The sequence below is a fragment of the Chaetura pelagica genome, unplaced genomic scaffold (genome assembly GCF_000747805.2).
Source record: "Chaetura pelagica isolate M959 unplaced genomic scaffold, ChaPel_1.0 scaffold79, whole genome shotgun sequence".
NCBI classification, from domain to species: Eukaryota; Metazoa; Chordata; class Aves; order Apodiformes; family Apodidae; genus Chaetura; species Chaetura pelagica.
This window is the reverse complement of record NW_009969339.1, coordinates 1,967,667-1,985,786: the sequence shown is the minus strand read 5'-3', so window position 1 is coordinate 1,985,786 and position 18,120 is coordinate 1,967,667. Positions and strand designations below refer to the sequence as shown.

Here is an 18,120-nt window from a genome sequence, read left to right as displayed (position 1 = left end):
CACAGTATGATCACAAAGAAATTCAAGGTTCTGGAGTGAGTTCAGAGAAGGGCAACCAACCTGGTCAAGGGGCTGGAGAAGAAGTCCTATGAGGAGAGGCTGAGGTAATTTGGATCGTTTAGTTTGGAGAAGAGGAGGCTGAGGGGAGACCTAATCACTCTCTACAACTATCTGAAAGAAGGTTGTAAGGACATGGGTGTTGGCCTCTTCTCTCAAGTAAATATTGATAAGGCCAGAGGAAATGGCCTTAAGTTATGCCAGGGGAGGTTCAGACTAGATATTAGGAAGAATTTCTTTACTGAAAGAGTGGTCAGACCTTGGAACGGGCTGCCCAGGGAGGTGGTGGAGTCACATCATGTAGATGAGACACCAGGACATGCTCTAGTGGACATTTTGGGTTTTTGTCATTCTGGGGCAGGGGGGTGTTGACAGACATAGTGATCTTAAGAGTTCTTTTCCAACCATGATCATTCTATGATTCTGTGAAGATGTGATCCAATCTAATTTCATATAAACAATCTGCCCTATGCTTGTCTTTATTATTCACAATTGTTAAATATCATGCAACCATCATGTAACATATGCTTCCCACTTCCAATTCATCTTCCATAGGTCCTTTTCTTCAGGGAAACAATAAAGGAAGGGAATTCATTCCAGCATTCTATCAGTCATTACAAACATGGGAGTAATAACGCACGGTGCACACGTAGCCTGGTAATGGTTAGGTGCCAGCCATTCCCTTCTGTTCTCATCCACAAATCTGGTAATGTGACATCTCTCAGCGTGGGAGTATGAATTCTCAGCTCAAGCTGTTGAGGCACCTCCTTACAGTATCTACTAGTTGCACTGAGGCAGCTACTAGATGAGACTCTAATCCTCAGGACAGACTTCTGTAGCCTAGAAGTCTGAAAACCCCTGGCCCAAAGTTTTGACAACATCCTCCCTGGCATCCATTTTACAGGCACAGATCTATCCTAAAGGTTCATATGAAAGGCATGGAGTCTTTCTAAGCTGAAGTTGTGGAAGCCCCAACCCTGGAAGCATTCAAGGCCAGGCTGGATGGGGCTCTGAGCAACCTGATCTAGTGTGAGGTGTCCCTGCCCATGCAGGAGGGCTGGAACTAGGTGATCTTTAAGGTGCCTTCCTACCCAAACCATTCTATGATTTTATGATATGATGATGTAAGTTACCACTGCTGCACTAAAGCCAGAAACCAGGGGTGATCCACACCACCTGAGGAAGTGGTCTGAAATCATGGCAGCAGTCAACAGAAACTGCTTTTAAAAGCTATTCTCCACCATGACGAAAAGTTTAGGGCAAAGTACTAAAAGCTTTTATGTTTAGAATGTCTTTCACAAGATATTATCGTAGTTCTAAGATGACTGTTACTTCAGAAATTAACATCAAACCATACAGTGCAATTCTGGAGTTGTCAGTTTAACATCTGTAAAGACAAAAATCATAGTGTGATTCAGGCAACAATTTTGAAAGCACAGTTTAGTCCATGAAAGACGATATAAAGACAGAAAAGTGTGCTTTAACTAATGTATTGGGAGTCTGTAAGAGCTAATCTTAGTGTAGACAAGCAAAATGGACTGGATGATATATAAAAGAAGTATTTTATTAAGCAGCTTACTCAGTTTTGGCCAACGAGGTACAAAAAAACCTGGGTACCTTTGTGTTTAAAATGGCTTGAGTAAGGCAATGTTATCTCAAATAAAGAATGGTTCTAACTAAGACACCAATTAAATTGTCACTGAATTGACTTCTGAGTTGGATCTGGTTTTCCTAAGATTATATTATTATGGACTGCAGTATGACTTCTATTATCTGCCTGTGCAAATGAGGAAGAAGGAAGAAAAACAACAAAATAAAATCTTTCCTTGAAAATTCGTGTTGGCTGTCAGGAGATTTGGCCTGGGCACAAAGCAACAGGAGAACACACACGCTTAACAGGGTTTAAAGAGCTAGAGAAGGAACAAACACACCTGAGTCTTTAATGTATCTGCCTTCTGGGACTCCCCAGACCTATATGTTGTCCAGAGTGGCTCAAACATAGAAATGCAGGAGTGAAAGATAAAGTATTTGCTTCAGAAACTGGGAGGAAGGAGTGGAAGAATTTTGACTCTGAGGATTGCTTCTGCATCAAATCTGCACATAAAAATCTATTTTCTTAGGATTGTAGTAAACACTCTCCCAAGAGCAAGAGCAAAGTCTGTCTGAGAGCTTCCCCATGATCCAGCTTTGTTTACCTGACTAAAGTTCTAGGTTTCGGGGGCCCTTTCACTGTTCCTAAGTACTGCTCTAAGCAGTTGCATTTATCACAGTTGTAGAATCATAGAATGGTTAAGGTTGGAAGGGACCTTAAAGGTCATTAGGTTCCAACCTCCCTGCTATGAGCAGGGACACCTCACATTTGACCAGGTTGCACAAAGCCTCATCCAACCTGGCCTTAAACACCTCCAGGCAGGGGGCTTCCAAAACCTCCCTGGGTAACCTATTCCAGCACCTTACTACCCTCATGATAAAGAATTTCTTCCTGATGTCTAACCCAAATCTACCCTCTTTCAGTTTTAAACAATTATCCCTTATCCTATCAGTACCCTCTCTGGCATAAAGACCCTCCCCAGCTTTCTGAGTCTTTCTTTTTCTGGCCTATGTCTTTCATGAGTGTTTTCCTAAGAGTTATTTCCTATCATTCCTGTCCACTCCCCCCTTCAGTTTTCTGAATCTCCTTGTCCCAGTGTTACGTTTAGTGTCAATTATTTTAGTTTACGGAACACATCAAGCAAGCTCTAGTTCACTTGGTATTTCATCTTCCCTGAGAGATTTATACCTCCAATCTCTGCTAGATTTACTGAGGCAAACAATGAATTCAATTAAGAAAATTAGAGTAAATTATGCTGATTCTGTCAATAACATTGTTTGCTGCTTCTCAGAGGTTGCACTGTTTGTTGTCCAGAGTGGCTCAAACATAGAAATGCAGGAGTGAAAGATAAAGCATTTGCTTCAGAAACTGGGAGGAAGGAGTGGAAGAATTTTGACTCTGAGGATTGCTTCTGCATCAAATCTGCACATAAAAATCTATTTTCTTAGGATTGTAGTAAACACTCTCCCAAGAGCAAGAGCAAAGTCTGTCTGAGAGCTTCCCCATGATCCAGCTTTGTTTACCTGACTAAAGTTCTAGGTTTCGGGGGCCCTTTCACTGTTCCTAAGTACTGCTCTAAGCAGTTGCATTTATCACAGTTGTAGAATCATAGAATGGTTAAGGTTGGAAGAGACCTTAAAGGTCATTAGGTTCCAACCTCCCTGCTATGAGCAGGGACACCTCACATTTGACCAGGTTGCACAAAGCCTCATCCAACCTGGCCTTAAACACCTCCAGGCAGGGGGCTTCCAAAACCTCCCTGGGTAACCTATTCCAGCACCTTACTACCCTCATGATAAAGAATTTCTTCCTGATGTCTAACCCAAATCTACCCTCTTTCAGTTTTAAACAATTATCCCTTATCCTATCAGTACCCTCTCTGGCATAAAGACCCTCCCCAGCTTTCTGAGTCTTTCTTTTTCTGGCCTATGTCTTTCATGAGTGTTTTCCTAAGAGTTATTTCCTATCATTCCTGTCCACTCCCCCCTTCAGTTTTCTGAATCTCCTTGTCCCAGTGTTACGTTTAGTGTCAATTATTTTAGTTTACGGAACACATCAAGCAAGCTCTAGTTCACTTGGTATTTCATCTTCCCTGAGAGATTTATACCTCCAATCTCTGCTAGATTTACTGAGGCAAACAATGAATTCAATTAAGAAAATTAGAGTAAATTATGCTGATTCTGTCAATAACATTGTTTGCTGCTTCTCAGAGGTTGCACTGTTTCACTCAGTGACCTCTTGTTCCACATACTACAAAAAACATCATTCCACTTCTTACAATCACTTGTTAATCTTCCATTCATCACCTACCTTCTTGTTTACCATCTAAAACAAAGTTAACAGGTGAGTTTAACAGGTGAGTTACCTGGAAAAAAGAATTGTGAGCAGGCTAAAATAATGTGCAGGATAATGCCTGGCCTGGTAGGTACGTACTAATGTACCAAGCATTCACATATACAATTTATGTGAAGGACTGAAGACATTCACTTATTTTTGCTTTTAGTTGATTAATTCTGTGATATCCTGACATTTGGTATCCCTATAAAACATTTGGAACAGTAACTTAAGACAATATAAACTAAAGATTTGCAGCACTGTTACTTACATAATTGCATTTTAGATACTACCCATCATATATTTCTAGGATATTCTAATGTTATGTGGCCATGACACATTTCTCTCTGCCAGCATTAAAATGGCAGAAAGGAAAAAGCAAAAATGCAGCAGAAGGAAACTATAAAAGGTGGTCATCTCTCAGGAGAACAAAAGATACTGCTTTGTGGTGTAACACTGAACAGAAATTACATCAACAAGATTAGTTTTGTGTAACATAAGCTTTCAGGACAAATCCATGAAACTTAGCTCTGTTTGCTTTTTTGTGAAGGTGGGGGGACGGGCAGGCAGCCCAAGTATTTAGAGATTCAGTTCTGCTCTGGCAAGTGCAGAACGAAGAAACAAACCTCCTTTGCAAAATTTTGTCTCTGTATCTATGTATGTTCTGTTAGGCTATTATTTTGAAAATTTTTCACAGAACAAAGAAATTTTAAATACAAATTCACAAAACCTGGTGTAATTACCCCAAATATACAAAAGAATATAGAAAGACAGATAACCCAACCACAACGTGTGCAATCTTTTTTCTAGTCAGTCTGTTTAATTCAATCTAGTATATTTTTGCAAAGCAAAACTACTATTATGGTGAATAATTTCCTGACAGTGCAGGGATATTTAAATGGACTAATATTTTCTAAATGGAGGCTTCACCATCTGTTCTGCCCTTTTCTTACAAACAGAGTGGGAACCTAACTGCATCACTGCATCAGCATGTAAAGCCTACCATCAAAAAGATTTAGAAGTACATGTGTGTTCTTTATGCAGCTGGTATGTTTTTTCACATACCAAACACAAATCAGTGGGAAGATGTGTCTCCTGTAACCTAGTAAATTATCTGATCTAGTGCTTTTATTCCTTTCTCACTGCAGAGGAAATTGATGGCTAGTAATCTGCATTTTATTAGGACAATTATGACCCTGTTGCTGTCCTGTAGGAGTTACATCTTTATGGGGCTGACATTTTGTAATACTGTTTACCTCTACAGAAAATGAGCCTTGATTCCTATTCTCTTCCTCTTGCTGGGTCAACATATGCTTTATCATGGATAGAAATCTTGTAGGAGATGTGCTGAGGGTGTGTCAGACTGCTGAAAAGCTCTATCCTTCCCCAAAGGACGCCATACAATCTCTCTTAAGACCATTTAGAGAAGGAAAATACTGTCCTCAGAGTAGCATAGTATCAGAAACTTTAAAATCCATCACAATGCATCATATTTACTGCTTTAAATGACAAATTTTGCAGTGGGTTAGGAAGGGAGGTAAAAGCCACCACATCTCATACTCTGTATCAGGAGACTGACTGCATGCTCAATGCAGACATTAATTCAAAGAAAACCCTCAGGACTTACCTGTGTTGTACCCCCTCCCAAGAGCTGGCCAGGGCCGATGATTCTTCCAAAGGTTGCCCAAATACCAATCACTCTGGTTCTCCACCAAGCCAAGAACCTGCTGCCCTGGAAATGAGCAAATTGCAAAAAGATCATGAGACAAAAGACAGTCAATCAATGGAAAACAAACATGAAATCTGGAGGGGGACAGTCAGTGGAAAGAGAAGGCAGAAGCAGAAAGAGAGGGCAGAAGTTGGGGCGCTGCCTCCCTTCATGCGTTTGGAAGGTTCCTGCTTATGCAGTCCTGGCACAGCAAACTCAGCACGGCTCATTTATTTCCTTCTCCCCTGGCTAGTCTGAGTAATTAAACACTGTGGGAACCTTTGTCATGCTGACAAAAATACATCACCCAGACAAATCTGAATGCTGCTTGATTTTGGGATACAATGGTGGCGAATCCTCGTGAGAAGTGAGTGTTGGTAAAATGATCATCTAAGATGAAGATCTCTTCATAGTCTGATGGAGATAATTTAATTGAAGAATAAGGTTCAGTATAACAAATGATTCTCCTCTCATGCTCTCCACCACTAGTTTCAGGGATTTTTTTTCCTCAGTCACAAAGGAAGGCTCTTTTGCTCAAGAAAATACTGAATTCTACAAGTTTATCTACATAAGAAAGTTGCACTGTTTTCATTTAAGAGAGTAATTTAAAAGTCATTTAGGTGACTGTGTGGAATGCTGCATAGAAATTATTATTTCAGTTTTAGATGGGCTTATTTTGGTTTAGCTTACACTGATTAGCAGCTGGCTTCAGCTACAGTAAAACGTGTTTTAAATCAAAAGTGTCTGGAAGGTTTGCGCTGCTTAAAAATCAACTGAAAAGTGAATGTTTGTATAGATAAGGTCTTAATTATCTCTGCTGAAACGTGCTGTATAAAATGTAAATAAGAGAAGTGATTGAAATGATGCTCTGGTAACAGAGGATGGAGCAAAAGGGAAAACTTCATTTGGATCAAGTCAAAGACAGGAAAGGGAATGGTATTTTAACAGAGGGACCCATGCAGTAAAGGCCCTACTCAGTAAGAGCCCTAGGACTGGGATTGAACATTGTTTTCCAACCTTTTGAGAAAGCAATTAAGCATCATTCTCTGAGGGCACATTTTCCAATCCCAGCTATACTCATAAAACTGGATGTATGACCATGGCAGTGCACTAAAAGCATTAAATCATCACTATATATCACTTATGTAGGACCAATGATGTATTACTAACATTTCAGTGTGGTTCAAGACAAGATTGGGCTGATAAGCAAGGCATAATGACAGAAGTGATTCATTCAAATATATAATTGGCTAGGAAGATGTTAGGATAGGTCAGGTGACTGTGATACTCTCCAGTGGCATCTCTAATCCAGTGGAAAGCCAGTAACCTCCACGTGTCTTGAATGCTGTTTCAAAGAATGTGAGCAGAAGTGAGTGGCCAATGCACAGAACAAATATATCATAATATTATGAAAGCATTCAAGCAGTGAGTGGAAATCAATCTAGAAATAACCTTGAGAGATCACCAAGTCCACTCCACATCACCGTTCAGGATCATCCTACTCTATCCTAATCACAACATGCCCTCACCAGACCTCGTTTTCTAATGATGTCTCTCCTTTTCCACTATATATTAGAGATAATATATTGATTTAATTTTTCACATTATGCTCCATAATTAATTTTTTAAGAAGGTGGAAAATCTAGGGGACAGCAGAAAGGATCATATCAAAGACCACCACACATTTATCACCCCATTGGTGCTACTGAAAACTGGTAATATTAACAGAGTGCAATGCACCAGAAAATGACGGCAATGGGAAGTTAGAAGTGGATGCATCCTAAGCAACTGATTATTTTCTGTACAAATAAACTGTTGCATCTCTCAACCTGTGGGACACATGGAACACACTAGAGAGAGCATGAGGTGCTGCAAGGAAGGAGCACATAAGGAGGAAATATGAAAGGGATCTCAACTAGCTGAAACAAGTCTTAGCCAAAAAAGGCTGAAGAGCACAATTCAACCCAACTCTTGTTGATTCTGTGCTGGAAGACTGCTTATTCTTTGTAAGCACTCCCTTACAGTTGAGACAGAATAAATAAACACAAGAAGCTACCATAGCTAGTAAAGGACTGTGCAGTTGGGCTGGAATGGATTGGCACAGCTGGTAGGGGGACAGTGACCCTGCCCATATTCTAACAGCACATTTCACAACTCAGCAGTCCACAGATCCTGCTCAGGATAGCACTGATAACATCAAAAGAAATGTTAGAATTCCATTTGCAAGAAGCAGATACTGAACTTCCTTACTGCAGAGCATCAATTTGCTTTCATTATTTTAGCCCCATGCATTTTCCAACAAGGCACAGGGTTCAGCCTTCAAACTGATGAATAATAAAATATGAATGAACCTTGCTGCTTATTAATGGTTTTCCTTTCCCACCTCCCAGTTCAAAATCTCAGTTCTGACAATGTACCCCTGAAATACTTATTTCTCAGTTATCATTTATCATGCTAAGATAAACTTAAAAGGCTCAGGAAATTATGTTCACGCATATTTATTGTAGCTGTATAACTTCCTTCCCCTTTTGCCTTTATTTCTGAAGACACCAGAACAAATCCTCCTCTCACCAGCATTCCTTGAGGCTTGGTATGGGATATGGATGAAGGCAGAAATTAACATCATGTAAGCTTTAGGGCTTAGATACATGGATCAGATTGTGTGACTTAATGTGTATCAACCGAGCCAGAACAACTGCCTGTATGTGTCCTTTTAGCTTGTCACAAATACAAAGTACAATGTGGTAGCTAACACACTTTAATTGGCTTTTGCAACAGCCTGGGAATGTGCACATGTTCATGTACTATTCTAGGGTAGAGCATTATGCTACTTGTCAGGCTGTTGTAACTCCTGCTGTTGTCTAAAAACCTACTAGGCAGAGGTGATGGCTTGTCTCCCAAGCCACCTTGGAGAAAGTTATGGAAATATGTTTTCTATCTTCTCTAGTTGCATTTCTGATTTCTCCAGGCTGGAATAGTGTTGCTATCTCTGCCAAAGATGAATATATTACTTCCATTTACATTGTCTCTATGATCTTGACTTAGGGCAGAAGTGATCAGGAAACCAGAACTTCAGCTGCACAGCAAATTGTGACGGTTAGAAATTATATATGTTTTCATTCTGAATCAATATAGAAAAAAGAAATTCAGAAATATTCTCTGGAAAAAATTCCCCGAGTATTATGATCTGAAGATAGCAAAATAACCACATCTAAATGTTCAACCCTTCTAATTTTAAGTAATATCAATGTGATACATAAGACAGATGCAGAATATATACCATACACACCACACTATTCTAGGTATCTAAAAGTTCAAACAAAATAAAATAAAATAAAAAGTTTTGCTCTTCCAACAAACAACTAAAAATATTTCACTCAAAGCTTTAATAAAAATTTCTTATATTAATGAATTTTTGTGAGAATATCTATCCAGAGTAACTGAGCACAACTAGTTATTTAATTTAGTATTTACCTTTTCAAAGGCATGATGAAGTTCTAGAAATGAGGCACTGCCCAAAGGAATGCATGGTGCCAAGCAGGCACAATGACCACTGCCCTTGTCCACAGTTCTCTGACCATCCCCTTGCCCCAACCTATCCCTCTGCCATTATTCACGCCTTCCCTGCAAGGTGCTTGCAGTTCTGCAGAAACTCTTACCAGCTTCACTTTACCCCTGATCATACCACAATCTGAATTCAAATTTTCTGAGGAGAAAGACCACGACCTTTTGAAAACAGCAAGCAGAAACAGTTATGTGAGTTACTCTTCCAGCAGATGAGAAGGTGGTGGATAGCATGAGGAATTTGAATCGTTCAGCCTTCTGAGCTGCTTGTGTCTTCTTCCTAAGAGTTATTATTATAATAACTCTTTTATTATAAAATGCCATTACTAGCAGCCAAAGCTCTGTCATTGTTTCCCGGTCGGGCCCTGCAGTTATGATTAAGTGCACCCCTCTCACTCTCTGTTACTCCAGGCACAAGTTAGCTTATGAAAATAAAGCTGTCTTTCTTACTTATTCATACATCACCAGTAACAGCCAGACAACAGAAAACAAGGTTGTGATTCCGGTGTGACCACAGTGAAAAATTACCAAGCAGGCAGAACTACAGCTGAATTGTTGGGAATGGGGCTGTATGCTGCCTGGCTGCAGGACAAGACTCTCCAGAAGGGAGCCACACAGCTACAGCATTTTGCACAGTACAGCTCCCTGACAGCTCTCGCATGATGAGAAACACTTCCCTCCTTGCACAAGCTTAGCTGTCACTGCAAAGAGGTTTCCATGGAAAAACAGATACTTCTGAGCCTGACAACTCAATGTCTTCCAATTCTGTTTTCAGTTGATAGATTTTGGTGGCTAGCAGAGGGGAAAGCATGATCCCCTAATTCAGGCACTGAGGGAGACCCCAGACCCTCAGCTCAGCTCCGGGCTCTGAGACTGATTTATTGGGTGACACTGGACAGGTCACGTAACAGCCTCTTGCTCAATTTGCCCTTAATAAAAGGAGGATAACTAACTTTTTACTCCTGTTTTGCCTGTCCAACACATTGCACATTTAAGTCCTCTGAAGTAATAACTGTGTGCTTGTTTCTACTGAAAGCATAACAGCAGCTGCATGTGGCCAGGCTGCAGCTCCACCCACCACAATATTATGTCTCCAGCAGCAGGGAGTAGCAGCTGTGCAGTGTGGAGAACAATAGTGCTGATGTATCGTGGCACTTCTTAATAGTGGTCCTCTGGCTTCCAGTGACTTGTGGCACACGACCTACATAGAACTATTAGCTTTTGTTTATGTTGAATCTGGTATCTGATAGTTTAATTTGGTGCCCAGTACAATCCTAGTGCCTACAAAAAATATTTTGTTATTCCCTCCTGATTTTTTCCCAGTTTTAGAGAACCTTATCTTCTCTAGACTCTGGTACAAACAACTCTAACCTCAGCTCTTGCCTTGAGGTATTTTGCTATTGCAAGCAATAATAATAGTAGTAAATATTATAGCAGTAAAACATTATCGTTATTACAGCTACTTTCAACATCTTCTCTAGTGGAAGGCTTTTTTGTTTGGTTGGTTGAATTGGTTTTTTTTTATTTTTTGGGGGGGCTGGGTCTTAGAGACTACAGTGGCTCTCACATGGCTCCACTGAAATCACAGTAAGAGTAATGGGCCTGCAGGAAATACTTTGGGTGAGTTGCACTTTCTGTGGTCCTCAGGACAGCAGGTTGTTTCCAGAAAGGGAATATAAAAAGGCTTTAGACGGTGGGAGTGAGTGGGATGTGGTGCCACTTTTTGATTGTCCATAGCCAAAGAGTGAGTTGCTATCAGAGAGAGATTCATTTCAGAACAGCTCTCCTGCCTGTTGCATTCATAAGGTTTAGTTGTATTTAGTACAGGCCTCAAAAGTGAAAATCAAATGCAGAGTATTTTTCAGCCTTTAAAAACATAAGAAGTAAGCTGTGGAGGTTATTAAAGGAGAACAGAGCAGAATTCTGTCTTGCTACTTCTAACTTCTTTAACAGCCATGATGTAGATCATTAGGAATTTTATAGGGACAAGAATGCTAGAATCACAGCCAAGTTCTGCCAGAGCAATGCATGTATCCAGTGTAAGCTGAAAGAACAGGAAAAGGACTCAACAAGAACTTAAAATTCAAGCTTGGCAGGAATCAGGAGAACTTCAGAGTTCTGGTCTCAAAATGGGACAGAGAAATAGAGAATAAAAACGTGACTGAAGGGAAGAGAGGATAAGATCCATATTCTGAATGCTGGAACATTTCTGTATTTGCCAGTACTGAGTCTGAGGAACATAGTCAGACCTACCTGAATCTGTAACAGTACTACGAAGCTGGGTTATTTTCTGCACAACTGGGAGTTAAAATCTTTTATTAATGTCCTTTCTCTCTTCCCTTTTTCTCCCAGTTTCTTTAACTTTTACACACCTGCATAAGACATTTTTCTTTTCTGAAATGTGTGAGGCCACATCCTTAGGTGGTATAAATTTGCATGACCTCAATGAAATCAGTGGACTTACACTGATCGGTAGCAGCTGAATGTGTTTCACTTCATGTTAAGTCTTGCCTGAGTAACTGACCCTTTCTCTATGGCCTTCCAGTTCCTGATCTTGCACCAGTTCATACAAATACGTGGCTTCTAAAATCTTTCATTTATCCTGTCACATCTCTTATCTGCCTCTTCAGATCACTGTCAAGTTCAAGCTTTCCACCCTCACTATTGATGCTCCGTGCAATTCCTGCACTGTCTGTATCAATTCATGTTTCTTCCTGCTCCCCAGCTCACTCCTCTCTTCTACTGCCACATCCCCACCCATCCCTTTAAAAGAGACTGTCTTCTCACTCAACAAATGCCTTGAGTTACCTCTGAAAATACATTTCAAGCACAAAAACTCACTGCACCTTCCTCAGCAAAGTTTTTAGACATTTTACCATTAATCCAGTGCAAAATATGCACATAAAATTTTGCGTCTGCACTGTGATATAAGTTTACCTGTCCCCAGAAACACAGTATGACATTTTCTCATATGCCTTACAGTACAGGACACACTGTGATCAACAGAACTGAATGCTTTAACTTCTCCTGTGCATTTATTTTGCAGGTGTGCATACATATATGCACACATACACATAGTGCATTTATTTTGCAGGTGTGCATACATATAACAGACATATGCATCATATGCACACATACACATGTGTATACTTATATATACACACACATATATATACACACATATATTTACATATATATGCATTTGTGTATATATATGTCTGTATAGGAAAGGGAGTCTCTGCTGTAGGAAGAACTTCTCTTCAGATGTGGAAAAGTCAAATTTAAGGGAAAAATGTTTAACTTTTTTATTTGATATCTCATTTGCATGAAGTATGTTGCTGTTTCCCAACAGCCTTTAGCCCTTAGTGGACTAACTGCTCATAGAGAGAAACTGCATGGACAGTTATCAAGGAGCACCTTGGATGAGAAAGAGGCCAAAAAGTAGCTCCCTCAAGATACTGCCGGACTGTCTCAGGAGAGGAGAGGATGCTCTGTCGGATAGAATACTGGTGCTAGGAGAGGAAGAAAGGAAACAGGCAGTTAATACTTGGTAAGAAAGGAGAGTACATAAGTGAAGCAGAGGTAGATACAGTGCATCAAGGGCAGGGAAAGATGAGATAGGCCAAGTTGACTCAGTGAAGGAGAAAGGAGCTAGTGAAAGGAATAAAGGAACACACTGGCAATGCTGAAACAAGGGTCTAAAGCAGTGGTATCAGCTGACTTCTAGATATACTCAGAGGTGATGATGCACCTAGGGCAAAAGAAGCTCCAGCAGTTTGGGACAGAGAAGAAGAATAACTCAGCAAGAGTCTGTACAGAAAGAAACGTGACAAGTGTTTTGTAGGTGGTAGAAGGGAGGATTCAAAAGTCACGATCATACACAGAATGTGATCAAGAGGATGAAGTGCATCCAATTGGATTGAGAAAGGCTTTATAAAGAGCTAAATCTGTGATTCATCTTCATAAGGGAAGATGAAAGAATTAAATCAATCAAAAGAAGAGAATATATTGGGTTTTGGTGCATCTTCTCTCCTCCAAGGGGCTTGTTAGAAAAGTGAAGAGGACAGTGAAGAGTGCAGTAAACTACAGCAAAGTGAGCAAATCTATCATTCATGTTTGCAGCACTTTCATCTGCATAATTTCATAGGCAAATGGATTCTCAGCATCTGAGCACAAGAAAGGAAGAGTAGAAAAAAACATTCACTTTGGAACAAAACTTTTTGAGGTTTTCTGTGACAACAGGGCTCCTGGGTTTGTAGAATCATAAAATGGTTTGGGTTGGTAGAGATCTCTAAAGGTCATCTAGTCCAACCCCCCTGCAGTGAGCAAGGACATCTTCAACTAGATTAGGTTGCTCAGAGCCCCATCCAACCTGACCTTGAATGTTTCCAGGGGCAGGGCTTCCACAACTTACCTGGGCAATCTGTTCCAGTGTTTCACCACTCTCTTTGTAAAATACGTCTTCCTTTTATCTCATCTAAATCTACCCTCTTTTATTTTAAAACCATTATTCCTTGTTCTATCACTCCAACCCCTGCTAAAATTTGTCCTCATCTTTCTTACAGGCCCCCTTTAGGTACTAAAAGGCTGCTATAAACATCTTCCTGGAGCTTTCTCTTCTCCAGGCTGAACAGCTCCAACTCTCTCAGCCTTTCTTCAAAGGACAAGGTGTTCCAGGCCTCTGATAATTTTTTGTGGCCTTGACGATTTTTGTGTTGTCAGCAACTTAAGAATAATTCAAAGTTGTTATGACTTGGACACACATAGGTTTTTTTTGTTTTCTATCTGGCAGGAGAGAATATGCCCAGCACATTGCCAGGAAAAGTGCTCTAGCATGGAGCCTGGGGACTAACAAGACTGACCACTGAAACTGTATGCAAAATTGTAAGCTAGACCAGAAGAGATGTCCATGCCAACTTCACATGCTGCTGAGCCTGTCCTTCCTCATCTCAGTTTTTATGTCACTGTTTATAGCACAAAATGCCCCAGCAATAGAACTGACATCTGACTAACAGCAATAGGAGACCTGACATGAATCCCTTCTCAGGTGATAGGTATTCTTTCCAAACCAAGATGCTGCAGGAGGTCAGTGAGATGTACTCACTCCTCTGACTCCACACCTCAGTTTTTTATTAACACAAATGGTAGCTTAAAGATTTTTGCCCTGATACTGCTTTTTCTTCATCATGATCTCCTTTTTCATTTTTAATTTATTCAATTTAAAAAGCCATAGTAGTAAAAAATCAAAGACTTCTTCCTCTGAAGATAGTAAAAAGTCCTGTGAACAAAGTAATTTCAAAATTACTACTTCTAATACGCAGGCAGTGGTTTTAGAGAAAAAAATCTGTGCCCACAGTTGCAGGAACAAACAAGCTATTAAAATTACATCTTGAATTTGTGCTTTGCAGGAGTACATGATCATGGAACAAAAAAATGCTTTATTTTTTGCTGTCAAAGATAATGCAATAAACCTGTCTTGTAGGTGCATGCGAAGAACACAAAATTAACTGTTTGTGTGCCATGACTTTGCCTGGTGCAACTGCATTGATTTTATAAAGAGAGTAAGGTCTTGATATGCCCATTTTTTGGGGTACAAACCCCTCTGTAAAATGCATCTCAGTAATGAGGAGCTGAGCAGGTGGCTGCAATGTGTTATCAATAATCGAACTCTTATGCAATGCTTTTCATTAACATCGCTTCAGGAAGGGGAGACCTCCTTCTCCTTCAGGAAAAACGGAGGCATATGGTGATAGACTGACATTTCCCAGGTCACCAGGGAGGTGAGTGGTGATCTAGGAACAGATGCCAGAACAGATGCGAGACCCAGAACACTGCTTTTAGATACTGAGAGACACCGTCCTTTTTAGTAGCCTAGTGCCTAAACTGTCACTGCCAGTCATCATTTAGAACTTCCCAGTCGGCTAGTCTTCTGAGCAGCTGTAGCTCACTGCATCCACTGATGCCAGAGTTTTTCTCAACACATTCCTGAATGATGATTTACTTTTGGGTACATCCCTCAGGACGTCTCTTTTCTCTTGATACTTAGGCAGCTGTTTGTTTCAGCTGTAGTGATGTAAACCTTAAGATGCCTCCATTAACTAAGCAAACTTAACTCAGATTCATACCAGGGTGACAGAGGTTAGTAGCTGGTTGTTCATTCCTCACCTTCATTCAGGAAAATGAAGATAACATCACTGCTTCACTACACTTCACCAGGTTTCAGTAATTGGTGTTTGAGGTTATTGGAATACTAAACTGTTGTTCATTAGCAGTGAATCAAAGAGAGAGGATAAGAGCTTTATAGTATTTCAGAGACTGTTCATGGAAACTGTGCACAGCTTCCTACTTCATATCCTTTCTGGCAGTTACCATATAGAAACAGCAAGATATTAACCCCCTTCCTTTTTATTTAAAAGGAACAAATCTTCTAAATCGATGGATACACAAGGATTATGTGTAAGCAAGAAATCACTAGGCATGTATCATAAATACTTTCTCTGAGCATCAGAGAATTCCCAGAATGTAAAAACAATGGCAGAAAAAAATTCAAGATCAGTAAAATGAAAAGGATTTGTTTTCTGGTGATAAAAACCAAAACCCCAAAACAAAGCAAATCAGGAAAAAAACAGTGCCATGTTTAGTAGAAAAGGGCTGTTGTCAGCCTCTTAATATGAAAAAGGTTGCCAAGTTACCTTACATGTTGTTGAAATCCACCTATGTTGACATTATTTTTCCCCTTTTTTGGGTTCAATTCAGTTAAAAAAATTAACAAGCTCTGTATTTCCCTTTGGTGATGTGGGTTTACTATCCGATGCAAATTTTTTGAGGACAAAAATTCAGGAGTTGTCTCTTCAGCAGACAAAGACTACAGAAAGATTCTGCTGTCTCCCTAGCACTTCTTGCCAACACTATTAACAGCACTTATTATACTGACAATTGATTTTTGTAAACAGCTCACCTTATCCTTTTAATTATGGGCTTCAAAGCAGGTTACAGCTCACAAACACTACAGCTAAGAGTTATTTATGCATCACGAGTATCAGATGGTAAGACAACACAGCAAACATTCGTTAACATCTAATGACTAAGCACAATTAGAACTATATCAGGAAATATGAGCTCTGATACCAAACAACAATCTGCTGTTTTGCAACTTAAGCCTATGGAATAAGAGATGCTTCTGCCTGATTCGACAAAACAGTGGCTGTACCAGGAGCCTCATGCTTTAGTGATGAGCTCCAGAGCCATGGGATCTGTTCCTTACGCTAATGTTGACTGGCTGTGCAATCAGAGATGGGTCACCTCTTCACTAAGCTTCAGCCTCTCTAACTAGGGGATGATTCTGCAGTCAGACTAAATAGTGGATGTGCATGTAACAAGGAAAGAACAACCTGAACAACGAAATGGAAAATTTTATCCTGACACAATGTTGCAGGTTGTTTTGTCAGCAAGAGATAGAGCACTGCAAACACCTAGTAAGTGTGCACAGAATTGCTCTTAAATTTGAACACAACCATTCTTCCTCTATGCCCTTTGCTGTCTTTTAAATTGTACCCTGGAGACATCCAGATTTACAGGGCAAAGTGGTTGAGATATTCTCTTGCTGAAAATGTGCCTATTCATGAGCTCAACCAGAAACCATACATAGCGTTGTCTTGGTTTCACCATCATGTAATAACCCTGTCCAATACTACGGAGTTAAGATTGGCAGAGATAGTATTAAGAACCCACCACTCACACAGTACCTTGAGCTCCAGAGTTGGGCGATACAGAATGTCTCATGGATTGCTAGCAAGCCCTAGTTACTGTTTACTTTCTTAGTTTACAGCTGTTTACTATATGCATTTACTACATGGATTTGCATGCATTTACCATATTTTTGCTAGCACGACAATGGTTAATATTGCTGATGGAGAATCCAGTAAGGCTTGGAAAAATCAACAAAACCCCCACATTCTTCAATACTTTGCAGATGAGTCCTTGTGGATAGTTCAGAGGTTTCTGGATGTTTAACTGAAGTCCACCTCAGCACTGACTTTTCTCTTTATTCCTGTTTATTGGCTTAGCACTGATTGATTCCTGTTATTCTGAAGATCCTCAGAAGAGGAAGAAGGCTGTCTCAACTGATTAACAGGATAAAAGAAACGGTTACAAAAATCAGCTTAAACTCCTCCTCCCTCAGCATTGTTTAATTATTTAGTTAGCACAGGTTTGGCTTTTACTGAGACAAACAGATGAAAAATGTGAGCCCAATAGTACACAGAGAGCATAGAATTTTATTTCGTGGCCCTGACCTTGAGACATTTTGACGTGCTAGAAGAGTTAAAGTCTGAAAGCAAAGAGGTGAGAGACTAGCAGAAGGTTCTGGTTTCGTTAAGTAGATATGTTGATAATAAAGGGAAAAAAGGGCAAGACTTGCTGTCCACTGAAACACAACAACTCCCATAATGTATTCTGCACATGAGATCATTCAACCCTCTAATATTTCATTCATTGATTTTATTGTCAAATGAAAAGGTGCTTGTTCCAAGTGGCATTTAGTGAGACAGATGGGGAGAGACCCAGGCGTCATTCCTAGGAGTCTGCCCTCTTGATAACGTTGACATTGTATGGGTGAAAAGCAAAGAGTACAAAAAAAAGCACATGAGTCCTAATGTTTAGATAAGTCTCTTTGGTACTCTTCCTGGAAGCTGAGGAGGGGCTTTTCACCTGGTTGGACTGCAGCCTGCCTCACATGTAATCTGCATCTGTGAAAAAGCACAGCTTAGACTTCTCACAAAGGTGCTTTGAGATAAGCTCTGTTAGCCTGGGATTCAGGTTCTGTGTTGACTGCTGGTTTCTGCTATAGGAAGAGAGAAGATCGGAA

The 18,120-nt window shown here is 40.1% G+C and overlaps 1 protein-coding gene across 1 annotated transcript in view; it reads right to left on the bottom strand.

Annotated features, from left to right (window-relative positions):
• LARGE (like-glycosyltransferase) overlaps nt 1–18,120 on the bottom strand; it is a 198,577-nt gene that overhangs the window by 56,798 nt on the left and 123,659 nt on the right. The window contains exon 6 of the mRNA XM_010005777.1: nt 5,610–5,714. Within this exon, the coding sequence (XP_010004079.1) occupies nt 5,610–5,714 (105 nt within the window). The remainder of the gene's footprint in view (nt 1–5,609; nt 5,715–18,120) is intronic.